The 14,275-nt window shown below is 42.8% G+C and overlaps 1 protein-coding gene across 2 annotated transcripts in view; it reads left to right on the forward strand.

Annotated features, from left to right (window-relative positions):
* The window catches only part of LOC117242819 (protein vestigial), a 76,796-nt gene extending 65,549 nt beyond the window's left edge, over positions 1 to 11,247 (forward strand). For both annotated transcript variants that reach the window (XM_033509777.1, XM_033509778.1), the window contains exon 6: positions 10,002 to 11,247. In XM_033509777.1, the coding sequence (XP_033365668.1) occupies positions 10,002 to 10,048 (47 nt within the window). In that variant the 3' untranslated portion in view covers positions 10,049 to 11,247. The remainder of the gene's footprint in view (positions 1 to 10,001) is intronic.
* Positions 11,248 to 14,275: the final 3,028 nt, after the last annotated feature.

Raw genomic sequence — 14,275 nt, forward strand, 5'->3', positions numbered from 1 at the left:
GTTCAAGCACGTTGATTCATATTCTTAGGGACACAACGACAGAAAGTTTCTTTCGAAAGGAAACGATCTCTTTCACCAATTAAACGTACCAAATATTACGTATAATAACAGCGAGAATTCTTTCAGCCTATTTCATATGTACCTTCTGTATATTTGCACACTTTTAAATCTCCTATAAAAGCATAAGTATCTGCCAGTCTATTTACCAGCAAATTACTCGACAATTTTCTCTCGGTAGCCCAGTCACTAGCTTCAGATTCCTCTTCCTCCGCGTTTTCTAATCCGCTCACGGGGGACAAGCTTTCCCTCTCTTATATAACTGGACGTTGGACTGCGGGAATCAAAACGGTGCGGCTCTTTTTGCGATGACGTGTCCCGGGCACCTTGGAAGTATAGTCGAAAAGAGTCGGGGCGAAATGTTTTACGGCTGTGCCGTGACTTTTTGTCGTCGGCATCGATGATTTCGGTGGGAGAGAACAACGAAGAAAGCACGAGTCCCTGAGAGCGTGGCAGCGCTATATCGGCCCCCATTAAGCTCTTATTAATTGCGAGCATCTGAGGGGCCGACCGACCTTTCTTGCGCGCTACCTGCGCGCCATTCTGCCTCCGTTCCCTCTTGCCGGCCGCCGCAAACGATGCTGCACTCTCGGCCTTCCAACTTTGATGTCGAGTCGATCCTCCTCCGACGAGATTTATCATGTAAATCGCGGATAAAAAGCCCGCTCATCCTCCCCTCTGCTGCAACCCACTGGTCACCAGGCGTTCTCCTCTTTTTTCTTCCGTGTTTTCGGCACCGTGCACGATTCTATCGGATCGTGTAGCTGTGGATCGATCGGTTGCTCGCAAAGGGTGAAGAAACTCGGTTCGGAATTGAGCATTGCACGCGTGTTATAAAGTTTGTTAGCACGAGATCGGTGGAATTCGACGCTGGCGTGGGAAACGAACGTGTATGGCGCAGTTGTAACGCTAAACTACGATAGCGTTAGAAAAATAGAGAATGAACGTTTTTCTGGGGGAAGAATGTAGATTCTTCGGTCGTAACAACTCTATCCTTTCTACTCTTACATTTTTATCAACCCCGGCTTGATAAACCTCGGATAAGCTCGCCTTAAATTACGACTACGGTTCTTACAAGTATGTAAGAGTTAGGTAATTTATCAAAATTCTGGAAAATCCGAAAGGAAAGAGGAATCGCGAAGGGAAGAATATTCACGTGACGCGATTTGCCAGCACGTTGCAAGGCAAATGCAAAGTACAGAGGCCGCTATGCGGAGTGCAGCTGCAGCACGCCGTGGAAGCACCACGCCCATCGTGATTGCAGAGACCACTCCCATCTGTCTGCACGTCGTTGCAAGCAGCACGCCTTCCGTTTTACCTCGGTAGCCAGTCACGCGATTTCATGTAACACGTCCGTAACTTTTGATACAACGTTCTACCACGCTCGAGAATTTCCGTGTCTCCGTCCGAGCTTTATTTTTATCGTGCGCCGTGACGTTCCCTCGAGGGATGCGTTTGCTAGTCGCAAAGGGTGTCGTCGCGTTGGTGATGTCTTCCGTAATGGAAAATCCGATTCCTCTTCGTGTTCTTCAGTTGCCTCGTTTTTTCTTATTTTATCGAATATCTCGGATATTTGATGCAGCTGATAACACGTGACGTTAATATAGCATTCGATGGGGTTGATAGTGAGTGATACGATTGTCAGTGTAATTTATGCTTAGAGCGATTTATGTGATCAAAGATAGTGTCGTTTCGTGTCACTTTTTCCGCTTGTTCGTTTCACGTTAATTCGTTGATTATTGATTTTATTAGATCGTTGATTCTACGTCTTTTTCATTTTTTACCCTGACACGTGTTCGCTTTGATAGTTCACACTGTGGCTGTCAAGCGACTTTGACGTTCCACTGTCAGCGACTGTCAAATGCTCCAAACGATATTTTAAGACTATTTTTCTGGAATTGTAGCGTTGGAGTTGGATATATTTATAGACGTTTCGCTTATTTCGACCGATCAGCTGTCGTTCGTTCGAAATAAATCTGGCGCTAGTAGTATATTCTTTAAAACAATTCCCAGTATGAGAAAATATTTTGATCGTCAACATGGAAAATCGTACGATATAAAATGGAAGAAACAGGTGTTAATCTTCTCGTAGTTTCTTTTTTATCTAACTTGTATTCCACATAGATTTAAAACAAAAATTTATAAACGTAAGATTCTTTGCTGTTTGTTTATAAAAATTATTATACCAAGTACTTACGCTGTTTCAAAATATAAAGCAAGTGTTTTAAGGGTTTGTAGCGAAGGAGAGAAAGCGGTGTGCCATGGTCAGGTTCCACGTATGTTGAATTCAAGCGATGAAAATCGATACTAGAGCTTCGCTTTAGCATTCTCATCCCTCTCGCTGTCACGGATTCGATACGCCATGGCTTCAACCCTCTTTCGGTAGCCATTTTGGACATTTCAGCTTGACGATCACGTATTAAAGAAAGCGATCTTCTCCGATGTATTACTTTCGAAAGAATTCTAATACCAAAGGAAGCTGAAACTACTTAACTTGAAACGTTAAAAATGTTTTCGACAATCTCTGAAACACGTGCCATTTCGTGACGCACAATTTCCCGAACGTTTTTAAACCTCTTCCCCGACTTCTCCAAAAGAAAATTAATTTCCAAACGCGTGGTCCCTTTGAAATTCACGAAAAGTTTCGTCGGCGCGTACGGGACATTTGACGGAGAAATCCTGCGAAAAATTTTGGCGTTGCTTTGTCCGAGAGACTCCCAGGGACGAACGGGCTGAGATTTAGGGCCAATTTAGGAAACGCTTACATTCGCACGCGCGCGCCTCGCTGCACGGGCGCAGATTGAGAGTTGGTTCGCGGATCGGACCGACCAAACGAGTTTTCAAGAATTTACTCGCCGGAATGCCGGCAACGCTCACTATTCTAACTGGCGTGTGCTACCGTAAGGGCCCTGTGCACGCTCGCTGCTTCCAAGTAGCTGCGACCTCGTCGTCAAACATCGATTCTGGAAATTAATGAATAAATAAGGAAGGACTTGCTTGGCTGTGTCCGCTTTCTTGGCCACGAACGAATATCGATTCCACGATCGAAGGAGTCGGCCTAAAAAACGACGTCGACGATCCAGCAGCCAGATTTCGGGCCATTTTGTCGAAGTAGGTAGGTAAAAAGAAATCAGAATTTCGAGGATTTGGGGAAATCAAAGGAATTAACGACAAGCAGCTTCTTCTGACTTTTGACGTTTCCTTTTTAACTACGTACGAAATAAGTTTAAGGCGTAGGAACTTTGACGAAGTAAAGTCGTCCATCTTCTTTGTCTAAATAAACCAAATGTTTGATATGTCTTGCGTGAAATTTAAAAATGCCCCTTTTCAGCCAAACAAATCTAATTTCCAATCTACCGATCCCAAATACAAAGAACTGTGCAACAACGAGGAAAAGACCCGTCGCTTTCACATTTTCGAACTCTCTCTTCGCGATAACGCAACGCAACAATCGCGTTCGTATCGACGAAAGCCTGACGAATTTTTCACAAACGTTGGCAATAGACTTTCGTATTGCGGGGGCGGGGGAGGTAATTTCGGAGTGGGTTTCGACACGAGGGAACGGCGCGGCAAAGCGAACCCGCGGCGTCTTCGAATCCGAAGTACCGCCATTAGAACGCCGCTTGGCACCCCGATTAGGCCGTGCCGCGAGTTGACTGGTAATTATATAATTGCGTAAAATTAACTCGGTCGGCATAAATTGGCTGCCGTTTAAGCGCGATTAAGAGAAATAAATCGCAATTACCGTGTGACGTCCGACGACGCCGGACAACTGTAGATGGTCATGGCGCACCGCGTGACGTTTCTGTCGGCGGTTTTATGCCTCCCCCTTCCCTCTTATCCCTACCGGCCCCGCGTATGTCTATTACTTCTGCGAAATCATTAATCTAATTGGCCGTCACCGGCTGTTGCATCGACGAATTCAACGCGTGATCGAGCCTTCGACGACGACGACGACGATAATTCATGCAACTACGGAAGTTCACTTTTCTTTCTACGTCTACTATACTTTCTTGTTCGTTACTTTACTCGGTGTTTTCTTATTTTCTTATTTATTTTCCTTCTTCTGCTTTTTATTTCTTTCTTTTTCTTTTTTTTTTTTTTTTTTGGTCAAGACGAAGAAAAGAAGATTTGCGAGAATCGAAGTACGAGAGATCGTTCCGATAGAAGATTGGCGGAAGTTGTGATTTAAAGTTGTACAGAACTGGCATTGTCTTAAGGCAATGGGATAATTGCGTTTTCTTTTCCCACGGTGGAAGCGGATTCGCGGAATCGATCAGCGATTCAAGAAAGAGAAATCTGTTGGAAAGATTGAAGTTTCCTGCACGCTGTTTCATTTCTTCGCCGCGGTGCACTGTTGGGCGCAATTGCTAGGAAACCCAACCGTTACGTTTATCGGAAAACTAAAACGAATTTCGTTTTACTTAGCCCTTTGAGCCATAAGAAATGAAATAACTGGTTTCGTTTTTATACCCGTATCAACAGCGACAAAAGGGAAGCGTTTCGGAGAAGAATCAAAGGGAAACGTATCTTCGAACAGGAAGTTGAAAAGTTGGAAAAGAACGCGCGACGGAAATCGTGAAACCGAGGTCCGAAGAGCAACGTTCACGAGACGTTGGAACTGGATCCGGCGATGTTAATTTAATGCAGTTCACGTACTTTTATCTTTCCAGAGTTAACGTTAATTCGCCGGCGGTCGCGAGCAGAGACGAATTTACGAGCGAGATTCGTTATCCGAGGCGGAAGAGCGACGGACTGGTATCGGACTGAAATCTATTGCTTCCGAACACGCAGCCGCGACGACGCGGACTTTGCTCGCAATTAGACGGACTTAAATCAAAACACGGATTTCACCTGTGAATGCTGAATTGAATTTCGTGCACGATATTTTATAGGTCGTGGTGATACACTCAACCCTTCGTTTGCACACACTTCGCTGCATGTGTAATTAATATGCTCCAGTTACGTGAAATTTATTGTCTTGTTACGATTATACAGGTAATATTTTTCCTTTCGAACGTGATATTATTTTAATTAAGAAAATCTTTCTTCTTCTTATTCTTCCTCTTGATTCTTACTTCGATGATCGAATACGTTCCGCGTTATAATTCTACCTTGAATACATAGGTACCGTACAACATACAAGATTCATACAAAGTCTTTTTCTTCAACTATTCATCGTTCGATCTCCGCTTCCTATCCGACCATGTCGAAACGTAATTGCGCAGGGTCACAGAATTTCAGAACGAAACTTGAAGGATCGTAGAGGGAATCAACTATGAGCCTCTTATCACATACATTCTGATAGCGTTAAAAATATTTCCTAAAGACGATAAACACAAAATTTACTACGAAAAGTAACGTCTGCCACAATATCTACGCGTATATTGAAACTTGGATGGCGGGTCAAAGTGATCCAGGTATTCGTCGTCCGAAGGTTGAACGCGCTTCACTTGCACATCCCTCGACAGTCTCGCCTTTTCATCGGTGCAAAGAGAAAGGAACGACATAAGTGACTGGAAAACGGAACAGTATCGTAAATGAGCGCGCAGTTTCGAGGCAGTTCGGGGTCGCGGAGCGTCGGTCGAGCGATTTCGCGCGGTCGAGCGAGTCGAAACAAAGAAAGGGTCCAGCGGGGCGCTCTCAATATTTCCAGGAGAATTAATTCAGGGAATCTTCGCCATAAATTCTGGTCCGCGTGGGACATTCTCTCCGGAGAGAGAATATTCTGGATCCGCGCGTCGCTGCAGCCGGGTCTTTCTGGCACGCGCCTCGAAAATGGCGTCGACCGGTGACGTCACGTAATCCACGCTTGTGCACCGCTTCCACCGGCGGGAGCAAAAGGGAAGAGAATGGAAAAGAGGGACACCAGGGTAGCCGGGGATGGCTAGCGAGCCTCGATTGGTCAGCCGGCCGGATGGAGGGAGTGGTCGAAAGCTGCCGGTTTATATCGATCTCTCGAAGTCGGCTCGTTCGCGGACGAAGAGACACTCCGGTGAACCGGAGCTGCCTCCGCGGCGAACGCGCGTCCTCTTCGTCCTTTAACCCCTGGCCGAACCTTTGCGAGTTACGAACCTTTCGACGCGACAGGGCAGTTGCGTCACGAAGGCGACAGACGTCGCCCAAGCTTTCCTTTTTCTTCTTTGATTACTTTCGAAGAAACAGTTGGCGCATGTACTTTAAGAGCGTCACGACTAGAGATAATTCAGTCTTGCGTTAGAAGAATATTAAAACTACGTATTTGAGGATCAACACGAACGACAAATGGAGCGACGAACGTAATATTTTATACCCAGGCTACCGCCTGTCGTAAAGTCAATCAAACTGCAAGGTACTTGACGGCAGGTGTAATTAGTCTATGTGGTTTCGATGGATAATTTTTATATCGCGTGAGATACACGCGATAGGAATCGAGTCTCGTCTTTTAACGAGATCGCTAACATTCCAATTTCCCAAAGTGGTTGGAAATCGCTCTTCGCGTGCATTGGTCAGGATCCTCACAAAGGATCGGAGTAACGGGAAACGTTAAAGGCACGAAGATTTAGAAGCTTAATTTCCAATTAATACTCGCTCGTCGGTGCATACGAGTTTCGAAACGGGGTGAATCAAAGTAGGGACTCTCCTTTACCACGACTATATTGGATTTCAGACTATGAGGGGTTGACCCTCATTGATAAGGGTCATCTCGATGCTTACGTATCCCTCGTCGGTGGCAAGGGTCCCTGCGCGCAAGGGTCGGGTTTTTGCTTTTTAAAGCGGGGGTGTTCGATTTAATTTAATCCAAATACCTAACTCTCGTCTTTTGACGTTGAATTTGCCACCCGAAGTTAAGGGTGAACGAAAGCAACGAGAACACAGATTATTCGTTATCGAAGAAGCAATAACAATTACAAGATACGATGAGTTTTATAACTTTTTTACGAAATTAAGTTTAAATAGGTTCCGGTGATAAAAAGATACCGTTATCGCTGCATTAAATTTTCGGTACGTATTTGCAGAATAAACATACATAAACAACGACAAAGATTTCTTATATTTAAAGATACATATATTTAATTAAATACGTTGCTTCCCGAGTATAACGTTATTGCAGGCCTGTGCATACTTGCACCAGTTTTAAGCGTTTAATTATTTTCAAGCGTAACAGGCGCGTGATTAAATTTTCGGCGAACATAAAGGACAGAGTTACAAAATTCTCGGATTCAGCGAGTTTCATTCCGAATTTCCTTCGACTTTGTGCTTTGTTTCTTTGTCGAAAAGACCGAAGGGAATTCCTCCTTGTACCGTCTTGCTATGCTCTTTGATATCGCGATATTGAATGCTGGAACATTCATAACAGGTGCGTTCGTCCGTAACTTCGTATTCATCGACTTGTGTGCGTTTGAGGTTTCCAACGAAAACACCGTGTATTCCTTTTACAAGAAAGGAATATTTCACAGCAACCGTCGTTTAACAAGGACAGTTCGTTTTGCGAAAGAATATTTTTTCCAATTAAAAATCATAATACTTTATTCGTTTCTTATGGTAAACGCCTATTAAATACACGTGAATTTTGCAAAATAATGTCTCATTAAACAATAGTAATAATCGTTAATTTTATCCTACTAATACTCCCATATTATACCAGCTCTCGACTTCTGGTATCGTTTCTCTGCTCCGATCATAATCTCCGTGAGAGAGCATCCTAATTCAATACGATGGGCTGCAGCCGGCAAATAATGTACCATAAGTGTCAGAACGATTTATGCGAGCCGCGTACGTGCCTATAACGTTTTCACGGCCGAGTATGCGAGGCCAATATGCTGGAACAAAATGGGCGGGGGTGTTGCTGGTAAATGGTGTGTCAGATAGCGTGGACAATATTGCCCGGTGCTCGCTGGCTTTCCCGAGTCACCCTCTCGTATTTACGAGGAAGAACCCGCGTCGATTATGAAACAGAAACTTCTCCGCTTTCCATTCGAATCATATAGATACATGGGATTTGTGCACCACGATATCCCAATAATTAATCGTTAGATATATTTACTCGTCGATACTTTGGAGCATGATGGATTTTATTCTTCTATCGATAGATCGTAAAAAAAAAAAATACACAAAATGTATCGTTGCGTCCAAAATGTATATAGCTAGTCAGTAATAACTTAGATATAACTTAATAATTGTGATATAAAATAAAATACGCGAAAAAAGAAGTCGAAAATATAGAATAAAAATTTTTCGTTCGAGGCTTTGTTTTCGAGAAAATCGACTTTGAATTTTCGCTCGGTACGCGTGCGGTACGTTATATCGGATCTCACTGTAGATCGTTGTCTCGATGGAAAAATTTAAAAAAAGAAAGAAAATATTAAAAAAAAATTTTTATTTTCGACTTCCTTTTTCGCGTAGGATCACCCCCTTTCCGATTGTACCACCAGATACCAACCACCCTGTATATGTCAAAACAATTTCTAACTATAAGGCGAAGCTACATTATAATTTATACAATCGATCTGTTAAACTTTCCCCGTGGATGTTCTCTACGACTTGGAAGCACGAAGCTTGCAAAGTATGTAAACGTAGCTTATCAATTTACGTCCATCGATTGTCGAAACACTCGATAGTGTGTACCAGTTTCTTCTCACGACGCGTTCCATCGTCATTTTCCGGCCGAGCAGCTTTCTATCGAACAGCGCTTCGCGTTCTCTGACTCGCTGGCAGAGATCGAATCTTTTGTGCTTCCGCTACGTGTTTTTTTCAGCGTGCATGCGCCAATATGGTAACGCGCGGGACGCACACGTAGCTGACTTTGAAGCAGGTAGATCCACGTGCTGACACGTGTGCGCCGACAGATACGAACTTAATCGGCCGTACCGTGCACCACGTGCCGGGAATTGAAGTATTTGAAAACGTCCATCTTCGTCCTGCACGCTGAAACTACAACGTATCCAAGAGACTTTCGATATACAAGCGGACATGTAACATCGAACGATGTTGCGTTCATTGACAATGATTAAGATATGTAGTCATCGTGATCAATCGGGGTCTCGATCGATTGGAATTAAGCGGAAATTCTCCCGCAGAATACTTTCTTTGCGAGCGTGCTTTTACCTTAGAAATTTTATTCGTCTAAGACGCTTGATTTTTACGCTAATACGCAAACATCCTCGGTCGAGTCAAGCTTCTTCTCAATTACCAATGATTCGCTCGGAGCTTCGGCTGGTCGAGGGGTACGAGGAGTCGAGAGAGCAGAATGATCTGCAGGGTCAGTCTTCGAAGATATCAAGATCGAAGATAGCTATAGACGCATGCGTGCAACCGTTGCAAGGAACATGAGATCTTAACTGTTCGATCTCGTGACATATTCCGTTGGTCCCCCATCCGTTCGTTCTGTTCGACCGTTCGTTCCCTTGGTTCGTCCATCGGTTTGTCCGTCCGTGTCGCTCAGCGGGTGCCATCACCAGTTCTGCACCCTCGCATCCGTCAAAACGTTGACTCTTCTTTTATTACGCGGCTGGCCGCGTTATAAATTTCGATGAACGATGAGCCGACCCCGCACCAACGAAAAAGTCATTCCTATCTTTTCGAATATAACCAATTACTTGTCTTGTGCGTGAAAGCTCTGTCGTGGATCGTCAGTGGTATCGTTCCAGTCTAATCGATGATTGCTTCGAGACACAAACCTTCGTGAACGGAAGACTACTCGGTGCGAGCTAGAGGAGTCTGTTGGGGGCTGATTATCAGGTTCGAATAACGCGTAGATTACACACTTAAGTTATTGATAACGATTCGTCAAGTAATATTTTGTTTCACATGAAGAGCATATAGAGCGGTATTAGCGATAAATCTGTCCTTCTTGGATGAGATATTCTGTCGTTTTTCATTGTTGTCCTTCGTTCAATTTAATATATATATATAGTTGTTAATTTTACGAAAATTAAAAATTCGTGTGTTCATTCGTGTTGCAGGTCTCGAGTCTCAAGTGCAAGATTCCAAAGACCTTTACTGGTTCTAGAAGCGAGCAACGGAGTCTCGTGGGTCGAACTAATTCGCAACATCCGGTGGGTGAATCCGCGAAAAAGAAAGACACGAGCTCGAAATCCGCGACCAACAATCGGAAGGACAACGAAAACTGTCAGCGCTCGGACGAACGTAGCGACAAAATGGCGAACATGGGTGCGCTCGTGGAACGTCATCGAGGAGGGACGAGCGTAGTTGTAAACGACGCAAACGTGATATTAGCGTGCTAGGAGATGATTCATCCGCTGATTTTCAGACGAGACGAGAGCTGGCGGATGAGAGGAATGAACTTTTGTTATACGGCCGGACGAACGTACGCGAAGAATCGTTCAGCCCGCGTCGAAAAAGTGTACATAGTGTTACCTAATTTACTTTAAGGATCTACTATTAGCGTACAATTCAGATAGTATTAGAGGAGGAATACTTTGCGCGCACTATTACCTTCATAGTGACTGATGATATACCTATGTCCGACCGACGCGATCGCTGGAACAACAGAGCCTCTAGTTCGTATAAAGTGTAGAGAATTAGGCCACCGACAGGCGTGTCTAAATTTTCCAAATAATTAGGAAAGAAGAAGAAAAAGCAGAAGAAGGATCGATAGATCGTAACGATACGAAACGATCGTTGATAGAAAAGAATTCAAAGGGAGAGATCTATGTTCCTTGAATAATATTATCAATCTGTAGAATGTATCGTTTCCGTTGAATAAAATGAATCGATAGGATTCGTTGAATTTATCACGATGGTTAACTTATTGAAGGAAGATAGAAATCGGAGAGGAAGATCAAAGGATTAATTATTTGGCGAATTTGACTGCAGATTTAAGTGAAATATTTATTGACCAATGATCTTGCCATATATATATAATAAATATATATATATATATATATATATTACTATTATTATTGTATCATAACACCGGACGCTGCAGAAATTCTGAAATCTCTCCAAGTCAGCAAATTAAAAATAGTTATTACCCGAATTGTCACAATTATTCTTTACATCCTTCCCCATAGAATTAATAAATCATATCGTGAACACGAAGAAATACACACACAAACACGCGCGCGCGCACACACACATTACATGCACGCACGCACAACCGACATTTTGCCTAGCGGATTATTCTAACTTAAGCGCATCTCATGTTATCGTCATCATAGGTGTTAAATAAATGATGCATTAATATTACATCGTTGCGTTTTCTGGCTTTGACTTTCACCCGATGATTATTTTCAAGTTTCTTTTCACGTACGATATCGATCGTTCGATTAGGATACGTACGCCTTATTTCATAAATATTTTTTGTCGTATAAAACGGTGTTACAACTTTTAACGCCTGATCGAACATCTAATTAATTACGATGCATGATATTGGACACGTTTGACGTCTCTATTAAAAGTGACAGTAACATTAACAGGCTGTCAAAATTCGTTATTAATGATCTTTTGCGTACATTTGAAACTTCGTGAACACCTCGGTTAAAAAATTCACCGCATTTATTTCGGAGATACGAAATACTTGCGTTCTAATACTTGGTTTGCGATATTAACGAACAGAACGTATACCAAATTCCAGCTTTACACCAAGTAACTGTAGTCGTAAAAGTTGATAAAGATAGATCATTTTTGCGGATCGTTATCGATTTAAAATTGATATATAATTCTCGCTTTCAAGCGTGTAAACGTAAGTACGTGTTCTAAGATTCGATTTCTACAATTCCTTGGAAATTACAACGTCCCGACAATTTGAACAGTTTTTCTCTCGTACATGTCCATTATGGATATTACAACTTTGATCATTTGTCTTAACAATTTTCCAAAACAGCTTACGTATCGAATAATTAAATCAGACAGTAATTTCTTTGAGTAACAAGGATAAAAGAATCGGACGTGATTATTGTATTTCCATTGATCGTCGTGTCGAAATACTAACGAGATTCTTCGAATCTCTTTCGCAATTCATTTTTCTACAATCATTTCCTGTGCAAGAACATGAGAAACACGTGATATATCCTGTCAGTGTGAGCCGCGTATCCGCGATTATGTAATTAACAGCAGAGATTAGAGATAAGAGCAGAACGGAACTGGAATACATCTGGCTGAGAAAATAGAATTTTATGCTTTTGCGGTTCGTTACGCCGCTGCTGGTTAATTACACACCGGTGGATTTAGTGGCTCCACTCACACCGGAAAGTTAATCGAGCACGTAATAAGAGGAAGTAATGGGGAATTTAATCTTCTGGAATTCTGCGTGAAACTTTCGCTTTCGTTCGCTTCTTATCCATCTTCGTTTGGTAAAATCGTTCTGAGATATTTTGAGCAATTTAGAAATATTTTTCTAAAGAGATTACGATTGACGTACGATGTAGACGTACGTTAATATCGAAACGAAAAACAACTCTGAATCATAAACAACCATTTACGTAATTCTATGAAACAGTAAATACCTGTAACGCGATCGCATAATAAAGCGATGCATGGATGCGTTTAGAAATCATTTTTTAAATCGACGCGGTATATAATAATTTTGACGAAGTTCGTCCTACTGATTTCCTCGAAATTCACTAAGAACGACAGACCTAATTAATATTACAAATCGAAGTAATATACGAAATAATAAACTGCTCGGTTCAACATGTGGTCAGATCGATGAACGATTTCCTTTACACGTGCTCCGTTTCCTACATCACCGACGTGTTGCAGACCGAGGCACAGTTAACGAGATGAGAAAATGAGCAATTAACTTCGTCACCTAGGGGAAACGATGTTCCTGGGATTCGGACGATCGTTGTTATCACGTGTAAGACACGTGTAGCCTGATTGGCCGTGCCGCAAATGGAAGTCGTGCTCGTGCACGAAAAAGCAAGGTGGCGAGAAATTTTAACGAGATTTCGTGATATTTTCAGAAATAAGAACGAGCACACGGAGTTCCGAAAGATGTTACTACAGCAAGATTTATGGAATCAGCGCGAGATGTATCTACGTATGCATACGAATTAATAAAATTGAATTCAACGGAGGAACGCGAGCGTCTCTAATTCTACGCGTACAACGATTCTGTATAATTTTATCCAGCTTTGCCACACGAATATCTCTGCAGGTCCAATAAATCGAAGCAACGAGAGACACTGTGGCACGCGATCACCACCGCCTCGATCACGATACGTCGATTCAGCGAAAGAATAATTGCGATACACATCCAGCCGTTCGGTATGCGCCGATAACGCGAAACAACAAAATCCACTTATGCTGTCGCGAAAAGGAAAGATCCGCGGTACTTTGCTTTCGATATATTTTTTCTCTTTTCCCTTTTTTTTTTTTTTTTTTTTTTTGTTACACCAACTCGTTCAATTCTCGATAATTCATCTCGTTGCCAATAATTATCTGTTTCGTAACCTGTGATCGAGGACGGCGCGCATCTGGACGCGTCGCTCGCCTCATAATCTCCGATCGATGTGGATTCCAATAAACGGTAGCCGCCAGTAAATCTACCAAATAATAAAATAAATCGTCGGACGTCGCGAAGGGGCTAGTTCCGATCTTCGGATAAGGGGAAAGCTGAAAGATATATCGGGGGAGGGGTCGGGTCGGGTTGAAAAGAAAGAGAGGGGTAGAGAATAGGAAATGGTGAGATTTATTGCGTTGACCGAGGTGTTCCATCTTGTTTTAATTACCGAGGTCGCGTTGTTCGCCTCAGCCTTTGTGTCCCTTCGTTCACGTCGCTGTGTTCGTTTCCTTCTTCTTTTTTTTTTACTTTTCCCTTTTCATCTCTCCGTTTCTTTCCTCCTTTCGTTGGATGGTGGACACCAGCCAGAGATATTAAGGCTGCAGGGTTATATCTGGCCACGGTTTCCACTTCTATGAGGACCTTCGATTCCTTTCTAACAGCAATTTCTACCTGTACTTGGATGCTATCGGTTGGTTTTTTACGAGATAAACCTGTAAGCGTAAGAACAATGTTTCTTTAATGACGGTAGCTTCGTGTAACATGTTAGAGAGAGAGAGAGAGAGAGAGAGAAAGTTTCGGAAAGAACGGGATGAATCTAGACCTTATAACGTTAGAGAAGCAATTCGAATCTCTGGAACACGTGTCTCGCAATAGCCACGTACTTTTTACGCGCTTTCTCATGCGTGCACTGCATCGTGGTAATTTCCTTTGCGTCGTCGTCCGTCGAAACGACGGTGTCCCATAGGAGGACACGTTTTCAATGTCTGA

Source organism: Bombus vosnesenskii, unplaced genomic scaffold (genome assembly GCF_011952255.1).
Source record: "Bombus vosnesenskii isolate JDL3184/JDL3185 unplaced genomic scaffold, Bvos_JDL3184-5_v1.1 scf7180000016279, whole genome shotgun sequence".
In the NCBI taxonomy this organism is placed as follows: Eukaryota; Metazoa; Arthropoda; class Insecta; order Hymenoptera; family Apidae; genus Bombus; species Bombus vosnesenskii.